Source organism: Mesoplodon densirostris, chromosome 11 (assembly GCF_025265405.1).
Source record: "Mesoplodon densirostris isolate mMesDen1 chromosome 11, mMesDen1 primary haplotype, whole genome shotgun sequence".
NCBI lineage: Eukaryota > Metazoa > Chordata > Mammalia > Artiodactyla > Ziphiidae > Mesoplodon > Mesoplodon densirostris.
Window position 1 is genome coordinate 81,583,836 of NC_082671.1, and position 13,573 is coordinate 81,597,408.

Genomic DNA, 13,573 nt, shown 5'->3' on the forward strand with positions numbered 1-13,573 from the left:
ATCGAGCCCCAGGATTACAACTGCTTAAGATACGCTAACTGGCCTTTAAGTACCTGCAGAACTATACTTCCAATTCAAATGTTCCAGTAATCATGGAGATTTGGTTTTGTTTTGCAGGTAATGAGTTCTATATATGGAGCACAAATTGAGTAGAACTAAAGATCATTTTATGACTTTAAAAAAGTTTATTTACTTACTCTTTTTTTTGAAGATTTATTTTTGATGTGAACCATTTTTAAAGTCTTTATTGAATTTGATACAATATTGATTCTGTTTTATGTTTTGGTTTTTTGGCCACAAGGCATGTGGGATCTTAGTTCCCTGACAAGGGATCAAACCCGGACCCCTGCCTTGGAAGGTGAAGTCTCAACCACTGGACCACGAGGGAAGTCCCTTTATTTACTTAAATCCTAACCCCCAGCACCTCAGAATGTGGAGAAAGGGCCTTTAAAGAAGTAATTAACATTAAATAAGGGCCTATATGGGTGGGCCCTAATCCAATATGACTTGTGTCATTACAGGAGGAGGAAACCTGGACACACAAAGAGACACCAGGAGAGCACATCACCAGAGTAAAGGTCCTGTGAGGACACAGAAAGAAGGCAGCCATCTACAAGCCAAGAGGAGAGGCCTCAGAGGAAACCAAGCCTGCCAACACCTTGATTTTGGAGCTCCAGCTTCCAAAACTGAGAAAATAAGTTTCTACCCAGTCTGTGGTACTTTGTTTTGGCAACCAGAGCAGACTAATACAGTATTCTAATTTGCCTTCCAAAGGCTCACATTTACATTAGATTGTTTTTCACACAATCATCGAGCCGCTCTACTGGAAGAAGGAAGGAAGTTGAAGGATGTTGACTACCTTCTACACTGCAGGCACCCCATAAGAGAGAGAGAGGGAGAGATCTTCAAAACAATCTTGAGAAGTAGGATTTATCCCCTTCTTACAGCTCAGAAGACCAAAACTCAAAAAACAAACAAACAAAAAACCTTGCCCAGGAGTCACCCAGTTGCAGTGGGTGAGGTGAAAACATAATCCAGATTTGATATCAAGCCTGCTCCTACATAGGAACTAATCAGAAAACACCTTAAAAATATTAAGTGCATCACCTAAATAGATGTTTTTTAAAGGTTCTAGAGAAGCAATACTGAAGAGGGATTAAGAGAAATACTGTATGATATCACTTACATGTGGAATCTAAAAAATACAACAAACTAGTGAATAAAACAAAAAAGAAGCAGACTCACGGATATAGAGAACAAACTAGTGGTTCCAGTGGGGAGAGGGAAAGGGGGAGGGGAAATATAGGGGTAGAGGGAAAGAAGGGATATTATGGGATTATATGAAACCATGTGTGTGAAACTTTTGAAAATTATAAAGCACAGTAGAATTTAAAGAATCTTTCATTTAATTAAAAAAATCAATTAAAAAAAAAGAGACACGGGGCTTCCATGGTGGCGCAGTGGTTGAGAGTCCGCCTGCCGATGCAGGGGACGCGGGTTCGTGCCCCGATCCCGGAGGATCCCACGTGCCGCGGAGCGGCTGGGCCCGCGAGCCATGGCCGCGGAGCCTGTGTGTCCGGAGCCTGTGCTCCGCAGCGGGGGAGGCCACAGCAGTGAGAGGCCCGCGTACAGCAAAAAAAAAAAAAAAAAAAAAAAAAGAGAGACAGAACATGCTCTGTAGTCAGGCAGTCCTGGTCCAATGCTGAGTCTGGTATTTATTAGCTGTGTAACCTTGAGCAAGTTACTTGGCCTAACTGAGCCTCAGTTCCATAAATGGATGATAGAACTGTTGTGAGCACTAAATAAGATAAAGTTTATAAAGCACTTGATAAATAATCAATAAATGGAAACTTCCAAAGGAAGGAGGAGGGACTGAAAGTCTGACTCCCAGAGCTAGGTTAGGATTTGAAATAGGATCTCATCAGTGTGGCTTTCAGTGCTCCAGATTCCAAAGGATCTCAAGAAAATGTACCTGGTTAACTCCCACCCAGCCAATACTCTCACAGTACCTGTTTTGGTGTATTTTTTTAAGATATCATTTGCCTCTTCCAGTAGACTATAAACTCATAAAGTCAGGAACCAAGTATCCCTAGTACCCAGCATAGTTTCACAGATTTTTTTTTTTTTTTTTTTTTTTTTTTTGCGGTACGCAGGCCTCTCACTGTTGTGGCCTCTCCCGTTGCGGAGAACAGGCTCCGGACGCGCAGGCTCAGCGGCCATGGCTCACGGGCCCAGGCGCTCTGCGGCATGTGGGATCTTCCCGGACCAGGGCACGAACCCGCGTCGCCTGCATCGGCAGGCGGACTCTCAACCACTGCGCCACCAGGGAAGCCCAGTTTCACAGATTTTGAGACGTTAACCTCTGTTGTTTTTGTTTTCCTCCTGGAATTTCACCATTTCCTGTCCCCTCATAAAAGCAGAGAGTCAGTGCTCCTTACCCAAGCAGGGAACGATAAGAAGGGGATAAAGATGGCGGAGCAGGAGGATGTGGAACTCGCCCCCCGCCCCCACCTTATCCCATGAACACATCATAAATACATCTACATGTGGAACAATTCTCACTGGAAACTGGCAGAAAGACTCCTATACAACCAAGGCTGAAAGAAAGATCCACATAGGATCGAGTAGGAAGGGAAGAGAAGTGATGAAGTCAAGACCTGTGACCCAGGGAGGGGACTCAGAGGAAAAGGGAGATCACACAGGCAGACATATTGGGTGCCCCAGTCCTGGAGTACACCACAGGGAAGACAAGTCTTCTTGGCTGATTGGAGGTCCGGTGGGAAAATGGATAGCAGGGAAAAAAGACTTAAACTCTATGCTTGCTTATTGCAAAACCCTAAGCTACAGTGATAAAGCAACAGCCCAATGGCCACATCTGGCCCATAGACATGTTTTTTTGTATGGTATGATGCATGTATAGAGTTTGGGGGGTTTTTTTTCACCAGAATTTGGATTAATTGCCAGAGTTTAAAAGTCAGGAGGTTGCTCCAAAAATGAACAAACAAACAAAGAAAAACACTTGGATTTCTGGCTTATTTTGAAAACTGAAAGTCTGGAATTATTAGGTCCACATTGTCTCATGGCTATAATTGACTCTCCTTTTAACTACAGTCCCCACCACTATCTATTGTCACCCCAACACTGAGCTCAGTTGGCATTTAACATTACACTAGCACTGTTGCTTTCCTTAAAGAGGAAAGGAAAACATGTTTTGTACTCATATCTCTATCAGAAGCAGCAAAATAAAAACTAGACTATGAACAATCATAAGAAGTAGACAACCATCACTTATGGTTGCCCAATGTCTAACTGCCACTTGATATTTGAGCTCTGCCTTACCAGCAAAGAAAACTACTTTTCCTATGCTCTCTTGTAGCTATGATGTTAGCTACGACATGGACTCTGCCAAATCAGAAGTGTGTGTGTGAGATTTAGGTGCCAAAGGAAGTAACAAGAGGAGGACGCAGTATGCAGGGGAAATGGCAATGCAAATGATGACACATGCAATGGTGGAGGCAGCTGGTTCCTCTGTGACTCTGTGACAGAATTCTGGAACATAATTAGTACCTAGAGACAAGCATTGGTAGTGGCTTTGTTTTATCTAGAACATTCTAGTGATATGATATAATATGTTCTCTGTTGCCTTTTTACTGAAGGTAGAGTGTCCAGATCTGGTCCTCCCAAGGAATCTGAAAGCTTACTAGTATGCTTTACTAAATTTCATTCCACCTAAGCTAGAGTGGATTCTCTTGACTGCAACTAAGAACTTTGAATGATACCGCATAGTTCTTTGTGGAAGTAGAGACTATTTCTTTGTGTTGACATCTAAAATGTGTCTTTGTCATAAAATACAATGTGGCCTGCTTCACTCTATAGGTATTGAGTCTATGGTCCTAGCACTAACCTTGAAGAGGACTCGGTTATTGTAAAGATATTTGTGGGAAATTGGGGAAAGGGAAAATAAGCCCTAGATAAGGAAATCTACTGCCAGACTAGGAGAAGATAAGAGATGGTTAGAACAGAGAGGTTAAGGGTCTAAAAGCTGAAGGGTCCTGTGCCCTGCTGCTTGGAAAGACCCCTGAGGTGGGGAGTCCTGAAGAGAATGTCGTTCTAAGAAGCAAACCCTAAGAATGAGATCTTAGAGTCTGATAACTTACTAACTGGTTGGGAGTGAGGACCCCAACACTGGTGGTAGGTGAGTGTTGATAGTTCCCAGTATGTGGTACCAGTGCAAATGCTAAGACTTTCAGCTGTGGTGAACTGGGCTGGGATACAGGTGGAAGGGGATGCAGTGGTTCATGCAATATCTCTGGTACTTGGGAGGTATAGGAGAAATAGCAATTTCTCCACAGAGTTGAGTGGCTATTGTTAAATGCCACTGATGCTCTGAAGAAAGAAAGTAACAGGATTGGGGCAATCAATTACCAATTTAAAAGAAAAAGTGAGCATCTGTCACTCTCTTGTCAGCCTTTAAAGAGACCCTCATCTCCTGCAGTTGGAGGGCAGACATAACTGAAGATCAGGCACAAGACTTCATTGTAAAAATGGCAGAATCCCCTCTGGGTGTGGGCTGGACTTAGTGACTTGCTTCCAAAGAATAGAGTATGGAAAGAGAAGAAACCTGGCAAACACTTCCTTAAGCAAGCAATCAAGGTTAGCATCACTAGTGATAAGTTATGTTGATACAACGTACCCCTCCCCCATATGATGTGATGAGAAAGCATTTCACCTTTGTAGTGTTCTTCCTAAAAACTCACAATCCTAGTCTAATCATGAGAGAAAGATCAGACAACTCAAACTGAGGAACATTCAACAAAATATCCAACCAGTATTCCTCAAAACCGTTCAAGTCACGAAAAACAAGAAAAGGCTAAAAAAGAGTCACAGATCAGAGGAGACATGATGACCAAGAGCAATGTGGTATCCTGGATTGGATCCTGGAACAGGAAAAAAGACATTAATGGAAAAACTAATGAAATTTTAATGAAGTGTTGGAGTTGAATTAGTAACGTACCAATGTTGGTGTCTTAGTTTTGACAACCGTTCCATAATAATGTAAGATGTTAATATTAGAGGAAACCAAGTAAGGAGTAAATAGAAAATCTCTGTACTATATTTGCAACTTTCCTGTGAATCTAAAATTATTCCAAAACAAAAACTTAGTTTTAAAAAAAAATAGCAGAACTTCAGAGAAGGTAGAATTCTGAGGCTGGGGAGGTCTCTTACACCCAAGTTGAGATCCTGATAAGAAATGGGACCCTAAGAACTTGGGATGCTAGGATACCTGAGTGCTGGGTTAAAGGGTAGATGCACTTGAACATCTAAAGCCCTAGATTCCTCTGAACCCTCTGGACTTGCAGACGCAGCCACACTTCTTTTTGGAAGACAGATGTCCCTCCTCCTTTTACTTGAAAACTAGCCTCAGGGCAGGTGATTTATGAAATGACACTGATGCTCTTCAAGATCTGCTCCCACCTCCCTTTCTGACCACCAGACCAATAATTAGCACCTAGTCCCAGGCTGGGAAAGATTAGGCAAATATTGGGTGTGCCTGCCAATGGAGGGAGGGGTTATACACCAACAAACAAGCAGGATCTGACTAACATTTACCAGCAGGAAGCAGGAAAGTATGCCTGGGAATGGATTCTGAACGTGCTGGCTCTGAGGGAGATGTAGGGGTAATAAAATTGGATAAGGGAGAGTTTGTCAATATGAAGGTTACGTTGAATTATGTTGCCCTCAAAGGATAAGTTCAAGTTCTAACTTCTGATACCTGTGAACCCGACTTACTTGGAAATGGGTTCTTTGAAGATGTAATCAAGTTAGGACAAGGTCACACTGGATTACTGTAGACCCTAATCCAATGACTGGTGTCCCTATAAAAAGAGGGAGCTTTGAACACATAGACAGAGAAACCCAGGGGGAGAAGGCCATTTGACCACAGAGGCAGAGACTGGAGTGATGTGTCTACAAGATGAGGAAGGCCAAGGATTCACCAGCAACCACCAGAAGCAAGGAAGAGGCAAAGATGAATCCTCCTTCAGCGCCTTTAGAGAGAGTGTGGCCCTGCTGACAGCTTGAGTCTGGGCTTCCAGAACTCTGAGAGAGTAACTTGAAGCCACCAAGTCTGTGGTGTTTTGAATGGATTTTTTTTTTTTTTGCGGTACGCGGGCCTCTCACTGTTGTGGCCCCTCCCATTGCGGAGCACAGGCTCCGGACGCGCAGGCTCAGCGGCCATGGCTCACGGGCCCAGCTGCTCCGCGGCACGTGGGATCCTCCAAGACCGGGGCACGAACCCGTGTCCCCTGCATCGGCAGGCGGACTCTCAACCACTGCGCCACCAGGGAGGCCCGTTTGTGGTGTTTTGTTACAGCAGCCCTAGGAAACTAATGCAGGGGGCATTCCTCCATGACACAGGATGTAACATCCTGGCAAAGGCCAAGAAAATGATTCTAATGAGCTCTTAGTGTGGCTCTCAGAAGCTTAGACAAAGTAGAGATGCCGAGAGGAGGTTGATGACTTTAAAAATATAATTGTGCATTCATTTCTAGTAATCAGTGCATTGTGGTCAGAGATTAGGGCCGCTATGATTTTTTAAATAACGTTGAGAGCTTCTTGTGGTTCAGTAATTGAGCAGAGCACATCTCTGAAGTAGATTTGACTATCAGTGACTTTGACTTCCTCCTTTCAGTTTGACCATGAGTGAATTCCCCCTGTGAATAAGAACCCAAGGAAGCCAATTTATGGCAAAGGAGGTATAGCAGAGGTACATGACAATGGGATCCACTGGCTCTACCACATACCCGGCACCTTCCAGGAGCTGGCCACCTGCCAGAGCTGAGGAAGCCTCTTAAAGAAGCAGCTGAGGCATCAGCTTAGAGATAAATCTCTGTGAGGATAGGGTGCTACCCTTCTGGATGCAGCATATTCCACAAACCAACAATTATTGTATGGTACTCTGCTCCCAACAGGTAGAATACATGGGTCTGAGAAACAAGGGGTTAGAAGCAGGGGTGGCCCCACTCACCATCATTCCCGGTAACCCACTTGAGGGCTACCTCATCTCTTCAACTTTAGGCTCTGTGGATCCAGAAGTCCTAATCCCAAAGAAGAATTCTTCCACTTGGGAATACAATGAAGATCCCATTAAGTATATGGCTATGACTGCTGCCCAGTCATGTTGGGGTCCTCACACCAAGAGCAAAAGGGAAGGCCAGGGGTCACCACTGTAGCAAGGGAAATTGATCCTGATCCTCAGGATGAGTTAGGACCGTTGCTTCATCACAGGAGCAAGAAGACATATGTTTGGCATTCAGGGCATCCACGAAGACATCTCCTGATACTGCCTTGTCCAGTGTAACTCAAATACAGCAACCATAACTGGTAAGGGTATGTTAACCAGGGCATTAGACCCCTCAGGGATTGAGGACTGGGTCAACCCACAAGGCAAGTTAACAGAAGTGAGGGGACTCGAGAACGAGTGGGAAGGGGGACCAGCCAGAGCAAAGAGAGCTAGTGCATCCCACCAACTCTTCTCCTGAAGCTTCCTCAGGAATTCTGACCACAGGGTCTTGGAGAAGCTGTACCTGGATGGAGTGAACTGAATGTGAGAAGCAAGTGGATCTGTATGGTGCAATGAGTGCACAGCCCAGGTCCCTTTTCTCAAGCCAGCACACTTCTACAGCTGCTAATCACTTGCAACTGCTCGCTTCGTAGGAGAACTGCCCACCACTACATGGCCTCCATTATAAACCTCCATCCCTGCCGGGGTACCCACAGTCAATGATTGACTGATGCAGAGACATAAAAGATTGGGCCCTTTGCTCAAAGGGACAACCCAGTGCCAGTTATGCCTCAGAGCTTTCCACTGTGACCTGGCCCCTCTGCGTTACCTGAGATCACATCTTTGCTTCGTTTTCTCCTTTCCTATCCTGCTTTACTCCCTCTCTCCCAATTTTTCCAGGAAGAGCTCTCCCTCAATAAATCACATCCAGACACATGCACCCCAATGTTCACTGAAGCACTATTTACAATAGCCAGGTCACGGAAGCAAACTAAATGTCCATCAACAGAGGAATGGATAAAGAAGATGTGATACATATATACAATGGAATATTACTCAGCCATGAAAAGGAACGAAAGTGGGTCATTTGTAGAGACGTGGATGGACCTAGAGACTGTCATACCGAGTGAAGTAAGTCATAAGGAGAAAAACAAATATCGTATATTAACACACATATGTAGAATCTAGAAAAATGGTATGGATGATCTTCTTTGCAAAGCAGAAATAGAGACACAGACATAGAGAACAAATGTATGGATACCAAGGGGGAAGGGGGTGTGGCATAAATTGGGATTGACATATACACATTATTGATGCTATGTATAAAATAGGTAACTAATGAGAACCTACTGTAAAGCACAGGGAATTCTACTCTATGCTATATGGTGACCTAAATGGGAAGGAAATCCAAAAAAGAGGGGATATATATATATACGTATAGCTGATTCACTTCACTGTATAGTATAAACTAACACAACACTGTAAAGCAACTATACTCCTGTAAAAATTAATTCAAAGGAAAAAACAAAAGCTGGCACAGGAATGGGTCCAGGGAGCTCCAGTAAGAGTGCAGAGTGTGGCTGGAGTGGGGTGAGGCAGGCAGTGAAGGTTAGAGTTGAAGTCAGATTTTTCAAAGTCCTACAGATCATGTAGGACCTTGAAGGCCATTGAAAGGACACTGGCTTTCACTCTGAGTGAGGTGGGAAACTGGGTGTGGGGGGGAGGCATTAGTGGTGAGCAGGGGAGAGATGCTATCTGTTTTCATAGAATCACCCTGACAGCAACCATGGGAGCAAGTTGCCTGAGGTTGTGCAGGCAGAAAGTAAATGATGTCATGGCAATTGGAATCCAGGATCACCTGATCTCAGAGCCTGGTCTCACAGACTAGCCTTTGTCTATGGAGCAGACAGTGCATGGCTGGTACATACATTCAATACACAGTCACTGAATGCTGAAGATGTACACAATACAGGGATTGGTACCATCACTTTAAAGGGGAGATATGAACACTTAAAAGGAGACCAGACTCTCGTTCAGTCTCCCTTGGAAAGCCTTCCATACTATAACTAATTAGGATAAAAGCCCATGCTTGCCTGAAGATCCAGAGGTTGCTGGCTACTTTGCAGCCCAAGTAAGTCCCTAAGCCTAAGTGAGTGGTTAAATTTCAAGACAGCAAGTGGGAAGAGCGGACAGTTGATTAGAGTGCAGCATAGTGTAATGATTAAGAATGGTGGGCAGAAATGTCTGGTCTGAGACCCAGCTCTGCCACTTATAAGCTGTGGGCAATTTACTTAACCTCTCTGTGCCTCAGTTTTCTCATCTGTAAAACCGTGATTATAATCGGCCCTACCTCACAGGATTGTTAATAGAATTAAATAATTTTACGATACCTGGAACATACTAAGTGTTTATTATTATCATTTATTACACATAAGCAATTAGAGGGTACTCATATCATCATCTAAGTTGAAAAAAAATCTGTATATCAGTTTTTGGACATTAATTTCCAAATGTAATGCTGTCTATGTGTTCCAATACTGGACGATAAGTGAATGCATCATTTTTCTTCCTACATTTGAAAAATATTATTATACCTTTAGTTGATGAATTGTTCAGCTGCTTCTTATCAATGACTGTTCTCCAGAAAGATTAATAATGCCTGGCTCTAATCAGCCCCATGTGCAAACTTCAGATGCTTTCCTGTGCATTTGCCACTCCCCTGACCAAAAGGAACACTCCGTGATTAAAAAACCATCTAGATGATGATCTCAGCCTTAAACATTATTAGAAATTTATGATTTGTACTGATTGCTAAGTTAGAAAGTCGGGATTTCTAACTTCCCAATATTCCTGCCCCTTACAAAACAGAAAACAGTTCTTTAAGGCCTTTTTTTTTTTTTTTTTCACATTGGATTCTGTCAACTGGTTTTATGTAAAAGTCAATGAGGGGAGGGAATGTCCATTACATGCCAGGCTCTGGGCAAGGCACTTTATATATAATTATCTTATAGACTTGAGGTTAACACCAAGTGCGTGGCAGAGCTGTTTTTGCTGGAGGAGCCCTAATTCTGGAGCGCTGCTCAAAGATCACTAGAGCTGAGGATCCATCAACTTAGATCAACGGTCAATTAATGCCTTTTTTTCCCCTTCCTTTGCCAATCGTGTCTCTCTAGGGATCAGTGAAAGAAGAGGTGCGAGTTTGGCTTTATTTATTCTAAAAACATTCATTCTACAATTATGACAACAATGATAGTGTCTAGCATTCATTTAGTGTATTCTCTATCTCCAGAACTGGGTTAGCTGCTTTTTTATTGTTCCATGATGCAGTTCTGAGGAAACTCTTCAGAGTCCTAGACACATAACTTAATTTGGGGTTGAGGTCACACAACTTGGAAAGTACTAATTTTGTTATATCCCTAAGTAAACCAATCTGGTAAACAAAAGGATCTTCAAGTTTGGATCATCCAATCAAACACAGTAAAACCAGCATTTAGGATAAGTCCCTTACTGAAAAAAGTGATTAAATTAAAAAAAACAAAGTTGGAAAAGAACACTCCTAAGTACTTTTAGTTGAGTATTTTATAAACTAAGGCACAGAGTTTGGTGATTGTAACGGTGACTAATCCAAAGTCGTGGTTTTTATCCCTGACTTTGTCTGATTCCTTTGTCATCACTTGAATATGCCAATTAAGCCACTGTGCCTTCCTTTTGCATTTTTAATCAAATGAACACCACCGTAAGATGTTACCTGGGAGTGCTCAATGGAAGAATAAAACACTCTTAAAAGAATAGGTTATTGTAATCATTTCCTATGTTTGGCTGGTTTATCCTGCTGTCACTGAGGTAGGTTTTCATCTATACATGATAATTCAGTATAGTTCTGATGGAAAGTTTTTTGTTTTTAATTACCAAAATAATAAGGTGCCCAACCCACTTCTCCTGCTAAGCTCATCAAGAGTGATACAATGGAAAATTTAACACTGACAGGAGCCCCTGTGTTATAAAATACAAGAAGTGGAATGAATCTCAGTGTGCCTAGAAATAGTCCTTCAAATGCTAGTTTTTAAATTTAAGAGAAAACATAGATAGAAAAGTTAAAAGGAGATGCTAGGTGGCATTTTTCACTCACCAGGATTAGAAATAATCATAAAAAACTTATCAAGGATATTTTCACACTTATTTATGTCAGAGAGATTAAAGGAGTCATTTTACCTTTCACATAAGGACTGCTTATTAATTCACCTATAAGACCTAGGAAGGCATTTACTATGTCTACTTTTAAAAATCACAAATTAAAATATCACATCATTTCATTCATTTACGGCAAACTCTCTTCCAATGGTAATATATTTTACTTTTAAAAAAAAGATTTATTTTTTGGTTTGGACAAACACATTCAATTCAATGATAGTACTTAATACTTTCCTACTTAATCATGTAAGATTTTCTGCTTTAAATACTAATTTTTTAAGTTACTTTCTTCACACCATTGTGTAATTATCTTTCTCTTTGAAAACTACCCAATCAAGAACCACTTTATATAGTTTATATTACAAGCTACACAATTTGCAAATACCTAATTTTCATTTATAGTGAAAAATGAAGTGAAAACTTCTTAAAAATTATTTCAGCTCAGAGCATAACCATATAAAGTGGTTCCTGATTTTGTTATTAGTATTGACTTAACATGAAATATTATCTCCCTAAATCTTTTCTAATTCAATGCCAAACACACAATAATGCAATATTACCATCTCCAATAAGTGCTAATCCTACTGTATAAGCAGAATGTTTGTCTTGATGTTTTCCTAATTCAACCTTATCATTTTGATGCATCCTTTCCTCTAGGCACAGTCTGTTGGAGTGAGAAGGGGCTCCAGAAGCCCTTTAATCTGACCCACTCACTCCTTTTTTAAATGTGGCTTTAAAAACATGAGGCAAACTCTTTCAAACACCAGCAACGTGAAGCTACTCAGAAAGAAACCTAAAGTTTGCATTCACACTTTACCTTTGTAAAATCCCCAGTGAATCCCCCACAGCATTCTTCACTCCTTCCTTTCCAGGTTTCAGAATTTTTTCTTTGAAGGTATCAAATGTTTTAAAAGGCATTTTGAAAAGGGGCTATCTCCAAGCCGTCAACAGTCAGTCTCGGAAATTGTCATCCTTTCTCATTTCCAGCGTGGGGACCACTCTGCTTTCCTCGAGGAAGTCAGTTCTCATACAGGTGACTACTTAAAATCAAAAAGAAGATGAAACCCAGCCCAGATCTTTCAAGATGAGACAACACCCCCTGCCAAAAAAAGGAGAGGCCAGGTGGTGTGTGACTGGGAACTCGGCCCCTCTCAGCTCCCAGCTCAGCAGCAGCCTGTGGTACTGTCTCAGGCAGCCACTCTCAGGCTGAGCGCAGCCCGGCTCCTGCCCTGGGCTGCAGCTGGAGAAGCTAAAGTGGGCTCCAGCCTACGAGGTGTCCCGAGACCAGCGACAGCATCTGCAGCCTATCTCCAGCCCCTCCTGCTGCTTCAGACCACATTCCCCTCCTGGCTCACTCGGCTCAGCTGTGGCTTTCCGAGTGATCCTTTCCAAGGTGATGCCATAGTAACCAGGACAATACCTGCCCCTTGGTCGCTGGGGCTTTTAATGCGCTCTCAGCCAGAGCAGGCACCCAGGGCGAAGTGTGTGAAACATTCACAAGTCCTCTGCTTTTCTGAGGTCTGGCCCCTAAGACAGGCTCTCAGCGACCCCATTATGGCCTCTTATGCCTCTCGAGGGAGCCGTGAAACACTTTTTCTGTGAGACACCAGTATGGATGTGGTCCTTGGAGGAACACTTGAACTTGAGGAGGCTAAATGCAGAACCCAGGCCACAGACCTCTAGGAGGGCATTTATCTGCTCCTGATCAACAGAGCAGGATCACTCAAGGTGTGGTGTGTAAGTGCCACTGGGACCACTGAACTGAAGATGACTGAGCAGGTCCTAGAACCTGCTTAGTGCTCTTCATCCTCAGGATAAGTCTAAATTCTTTATCATGGCACACAAGGCCCTCCGTGGGACTCCAGCCTTGTTTCTTGTCATTCTGCTCTTTATGTCAGCTTTTCACTGAATTCAGCAAGCTCCCTATCACCTCTGAGGTTTACTCAGACTGTAGCCTCTGTCTGGATAAGTCTCCTCACCCTTCATCTGGGAAATGTCAAGGGATTCTTTTTTTTTTTTTTTTTTGCGGTACACAGGCGTCTCACTGTTGTGGCCTCTCCCGTTGTGGAGCACAGGCTCCAGACGCGCAGGCTCAGCGGCCATGGCTCACGGGCCCAGCCGCTCTGTGGCATGTGGGATCTTCCCGGACCGGGGCATGAACCCGCGTACCCTGCATCGGCAGGCGGACTCCCAACCACTGCGCCACCAGGGAAGCCCGATGTCAAGAGATTCTGAAGTCTCACAGGGATATCACTTCTTCTAGAAGCCCTCATACACAAGGTTAGGTATCCCTCCTCTGTGCCCCCAAATCACCTGTCC

The 13,573-nt window shown here is 43.1% G+C and overlaps 1 protein-coding gene across 2 annotated transcripts in view; it reads right to left on the reverse strand.

The window, feature by feature from the left end:
• Positions 1-12,172, reverse strand: part of SLC17A8 (solute carrier family 17 member 8) — a 51,470-nt gene extending 39,298 nt beyond the window's left edge. For both annotated transcript variants that reach the window (XM_060112974.1, XM_060112973.1), the window contains exon 1: positions 12,072-12,172. In XM_060112974.1, the coding sequence (XP_059968957.1) occupies positions 12,072-12,172 (101 nt within the window). The remainder of the gene's footprint in view (positions 1-12,071) is intronic.
• Between the last annotated feature and the right edge of the window lie 1,401 nt (positions 12,173-13,573).